Source organism: Berghia stephanieae, chromosome 12 (genome assembly GCF_034508935.2).
Source record: "Berghia stephanieae isolate SIO BIC M18660-M18661 chromosome 12, UCSD_Bste_1.3, whole genome shotgun sequence".
Classification (NCBI taxonomy): domain Eukaryota; kingdom Metazoa; phylum Mollusca; class Gastropoda; order Nudibranchia; family Aeolidiidae; genus Berghia; species Berghia stephanieae.
Genome location: NC_088371.1, coordinates 7,381,812 through 7,386,811, shown reverse-complemented (window position 1 = coordinate 7,386,811; position 5,000 = coordinate 7,381,812). Strand labels below are relative to the sequence as shown.

Below are 5,000 nucleotides of genomic sequence, written 5' to 3'. Positions count from 1 at the left end.
GGCAAATTACTTCGTCGTTTCAACTCACGTGACTTCCGTCTTCCGGCTGACGATTATATTCACTTGAGCGGATTGACCGTTGATTCTGATGATAATACGATCGTTTTGTGCAATAGGGAAGTGTATATCATTGCCAAAAATGGACGCCTCTGGGAGGTGCTGACCGAGAAAGACGGGTTAACTATTCCTTTGAATATCGCTGTGACTAGTGCTGGATGTATATACGTCGTCAACGGCGGACCGGATGCAAGTGAGGTGTGCGTATTCCGATACAACAAAGACGATTATCGGTCTCTGAATACTTTAGGATATTACGCTATTTCTATATAAGAAAAACACTAGGGAGCAGGCACTGGTATAAGATAAAGATCTGAACTAGTGTGTCCCCCCCCCCCCTCCCCAAAAAATATATCTCCCTCGACTGGAGATCGAACCTCAGACCTTCTGATTACCAGTCAGACAGACGTACTGCCATCTAATGTAATGACCGGTAATCAGAAGGTTTAAGGTTCGATCCCCAGTCGAGGTAGACTGATTTTTTGGGATGGTTTTTTACTTGTATTTTTCTTTCTTTCTTTGTCTGGCACCTTTCATACACACTTGTTCTGATCTTTATTTCTGTATAACAAGCCAGCATATCTTAGTGATAACCTTTCATTAATTGTCCAATCAAAGTGGTATTAACTCACTCAATCCTAGAGATTTTTGCTACTTTTCAAAACTGGAAAAACATGTATTAAAAATGAGCATGTACATAGTTATATTCAACTATCATTACATGCAAAAACTAAAAACAAAAGCTTTGATACCACGCCTATAATTTGTCTCAGACAAATGTAATAAATAGGCATGGGGTAAAAATAAGTCGGGACAACATTGGAAAAAGTCCGTGTTAGGGTTGAGTGAGTTAAGCTGCTAGAAGCTGTGAAATGGAAAGAGTAAAAATAAAGAAAATGAATATAATAGATTTTTAAAAAAAAGAACAAAATACCAAACACGGAACGTTTCGGGCTCAAAACCCTTATTCAGCCAACCACAGAAGACAATTAAAACATAAATACATTGATGTATTTCTGTTTTCATTGTTTGTTTGTTTGTTTTTTTTTTTTTGTTGTCGGCTAAAAAGGTGTTTTGAGCCCGAAACGTTCCGCGTTTGGTGTTGTGTACTTTTCTTTTTTCTTTTTTTTTTTTTTGAAAAGCTCTTATATTTATTTTTGTTTTATTACTTAATAAATTCTCATGACACGTGACTCAAACCCGGCAAGGCGGTTCAGTACTTGCCGGATTCTAGCCCCTGAATTCCGGCATGATCTGCAACACGACACGCTGGAACTGGATGACCGAATTTTATCTATAGTATAGTAAGTCGTGAACTCTCCCATGAGAATCGGATTTCGACACGCTCGGTTTCTAGCACGCTTTTTGGCTTCTCACGAGAGCGAGCTAGAATCCGGCGTCTGGGTCGGGATCCTGACCTCCCATAGTGGGCAGGGGGGTACATGCTGTGTCTTCTATCCCCCCCCCCATACCCGTTTTCCAATTGCTTCCTGTCATTGTCTTGGAATGAGATTACTTAGTTTTGTCCTGATCCTTGCTGGAGTTCCTAGGCTGGGAGGGAAACAGTCAAATGCATAGTTATAGTTTTGGGAGATGATATTTTTCCCCTTGTAAATCATCTCTCTGTTATGCATTGTATTATGTTTAGTTTACATATTATATTATATGATTGGTAAACATTTGAGTGTATTCCTCTTAGTTGGGACCTGTGCTTGTGTCTGGATGAGACTTTTAGGTGATCTCAAAGTAAGTACTTTGACGGTGTGCTCTTGGAATCTACATCTGTTCCCTATCTGAACCAATTTCCATTTGTCTTACCTTTTCTTTTGTGCTTTAATTATAATTCTAGAACTTTTTACTATCCCATTTTCTTCCTTTTTACTGGCGCTGATATAACCTCAATGTGTTGCAAGCGCCGTAAAACTCTTAAAAACAAAAACAAAAACAATCCGGCGTGTACTATAATATTTTTATAGAAAATCGACCGGAACGCGAATGTCATGTCATACCACAAGACCACGTAGCCAGCCAGACAGACACGGATGGATGTGCTCTCGCAAAAGTTCAGTTAAATTTTTGCCTCCCGAATTGGCAACCCTGCTATTATTTATTATTTAACATGACATTGGTAATAATATGCATTTTTAATCTTTTCTATTTCACTTAAAACTGCTGTGATGTGTTCATTTGATAACTGATACTGCCGTACAATGAAGAAACACGTATTTAAACATTTTGGCCAAAAAATCGTCATTCAAATATTCATCAATTAACTCTCTCCTTACCGGTCATTTTCTGTATTCTTCCCAAACTTCACACCCAACCTATACAAAATAGATTTATTTCACTCAAACACAAAAGCTGTTAGTATTTGACACACATATTTTATTCTGCTAAACGATCTCTTCAACACAGTGTTAATATACTTTAACAATCGCAAACATTTTTGTTCAAATATTATGATTTTCAGAATTAGAAAAATGTTGACTGCATCGTAACGAATGTGACGATTATCATATGGGTGGTAAGGATAGGGTTAAAATCTCAACCACCTTTTTGAAAAGTTAAAAATTCGTAGTTTTTAAGAGACAGAAATTGTAAGGCTATAGTTTTTTTTTTTAATTCCCTTTATTCATCCCATAGGGGAAATTTGTGTTTATGGTCTATTCCAATGGAAGACTGGAATAACCCAGGCGTTAGCCGCAGTGCAGCGCCGCAAATTGGTCTAAAGCGAGGTGACTTGCTCAAGGCCAAACAGCGGGTGCTCGAACTTGGTACCTTCCGGGTACGAAGCAAAGACTGTACCGCTGAGCCACGCTGAGCATTAATTTTACAGATTTAACTCACTAAATCCGTTGTTTACCCGGGTTACTTTACCCCATGCCTATTTATTACATTTTTATGGTTCAAATTATAGGCGTAGTATCAAGCTAATGTTTTTTTTTGTTTTCACATACTAATGGTAGTTGAATGACACTATGTAAATACTCATTTTTAATACATTTTTTCCAATTTTGAAAAGTAGCAAAAATATCTAGGATTGAGTGAGTTAACAATTTTCCCTCGCTTAGATTAAATAACACTTGAAAATACTTATAACTATGTATTTTGGCACCAACTTTCATTCTCATTAAGTTTTAATGACGTAGCTTAGAGATGCTCACGAAGTTCTGAAATTGGACTCAAAATTTCGTAAGTCTACGGATTAATCGTAGTAGTTGACAGACCGACCGACTTTCCACCTGTCCCACATGTACCCGATATGGGCAAGAACCCGAAACGGCAGAGCATCTAGTTGAACGGTGTGTTGTGACGATGCTACCGGGCGGGTTCGCGACGGTGCACGAATGCTGACCGGACTTTGCTGATTGGGTCGATCGTCATAACATAGTAGTGTGAGAACCATAAGAGGCTGGCAGCTGCCCCAAGTAGACTTGGAGACGTACCGTAGAGAGGAACCTAAATCAGAGAGGCCTATCTATCCCTCCAGATGGCCCCAAGAATAGCTGCTGACAACCAGGTGGAGACCCTTGCATCGCCTCAAGTGCCGGAATGCTCCGAGAGGATTGAGTGAGTGAGTGAGTGAGTAAGACAGGTCTGGTTAAAATGGCCCTCATCTTGCCAAAAACTCTCAAACCTGGGACATCACGAAATATCCACGGAAGTCCCAGATTTGAGAGTTTTTGCCAAGATGAAGGTCATTTTAATCGATTGATATTTGAAGGACGAGTTTTCTGGCTTAAATTATTTATAAGTGTTTTGTTTGGGGTTTTTTTTTATCAGCGCGCGGTGTTATTCTTCAACTTAGTAATTATCGTATTTAAACCTTAGCTTTTATAAAGCGCAATATCCACTAAACGTGCTCAAAGCGCTTTACAAAAGGCCCCTGACCAACAGCAACACGTAACATGTAGAACGAGACATGACGCCTGGTAGGCGATATTACAATTTTTTTTCCTCCAGAGACAACGCTGTTAACAGCCAGGTACTCCTTTTAAACCTGAATACGGTGAGAAACTGCGAATAAAGAGCATTTTCCAAGTACTTAACTATACGCCGAGCGAGGCTCGAACCCAGGACCTTCCGATCCGGAAGCGAGTGTCATGCATACCATAAGACCACATAGCCGCATAGTGGGGAGGAGGGAGGACACACGACCAGTTCAATGCCCTACTCTGAAAAAACAAAACAAAACAACAACACGTATTTAAAAATTTGGCCAGAAAACTCGTCTTTCAAATATCGATCGATTTATATGACACTCATCTTGGCAAGCACTCGACAAATATGCCACTCCATTAATGCTTAACGGAAGTCCTAGGTTTGAGATTTTTTTTGTCAAGATGACATTTAAATCGATCGATACTTGAAGGATGAGTTTTCTTGCTAAATTTCTAAATACGAGTTTTGCCGAAGTACGGCAGTTAATTGGCTAATACTGTGTCTTCTATCCTCCTATGTCTGTTTTCCAACTTGCTTTCTGTCTTTGTCTTGGAATGAGATTACTTGGATTTTGTCCTGGCCCTGGCCGGATACCCTGGCTTGGAGGGAAACAGTCAAAGGTATAGTTAGTTTTGGGAGATGATATTTTTTCCTTGTAAATCATCTCTCTATTACGTAATTATATATATATATATATATATATATATATATATATATATATATATATATATATATATTATATGTATGTGTATATTTATACATACACACACACGCACACACACACACACACACATATGTATATAAATATATATATATATACATATAATATGCATATATACATTTCTATATATATATGCATACATACATATATATATTGTTTTGAATGTGTAATGATTTGTAAACATTTGGGTGTGTTCCTCTATTTGGGATCTTGTGCCTATGCCTGGATGAGACTTTACGGTGATCTCTAACTAACTACCTACACTGATAATGTGCTCTTT

The 5,000-nt window shown here is 38.4% G+C and overlaps 2 protein-coding genes across 3 annotated transcripts in view; both read left to right on the top strand.

The window, feature by feature from the left end:
- The window catches only part of LOC144958270 (protein meiotic P26-like), a 37,683-nt gene extending 34,527 nt beyond the window's left edge, over nucleotides 1–3,156 (top strand). For both annotated transcript variants that reach the window (XM_078890132.1, XM_078890133.1), the window contains exon 3: nucleotides 1–3,156. This exon is cut by the window's left edge and continues 470 nt beyond it. In XM_078890132.1, the coding sequence (XP_078746258.1) occupies nucleotides 1–330 (330 nt within the window). In that variant the 3' untranslated portion in view covers nucleotides 331–3,156.
- A 391-nt stretch (nucleotides 3,157–3,547) lies between these two features.
- Nucleotides 3,548–5,000, top strand: part of LOC144957540 (uncharacterized) — a 9,440-nt gene continuing 7,987 nt past the window's right edge. Inside the window, exon 1 of the mRNA XM_078888887.1 lies at nucleotides 3,548–3,627. Coding sequence (XP_078745013.1) covers nucleotides 3,548–3,627 — 80 coding nt within the window. The remainder of the gene's footprint in view (nucleotides 3,628–5,000) is intronic.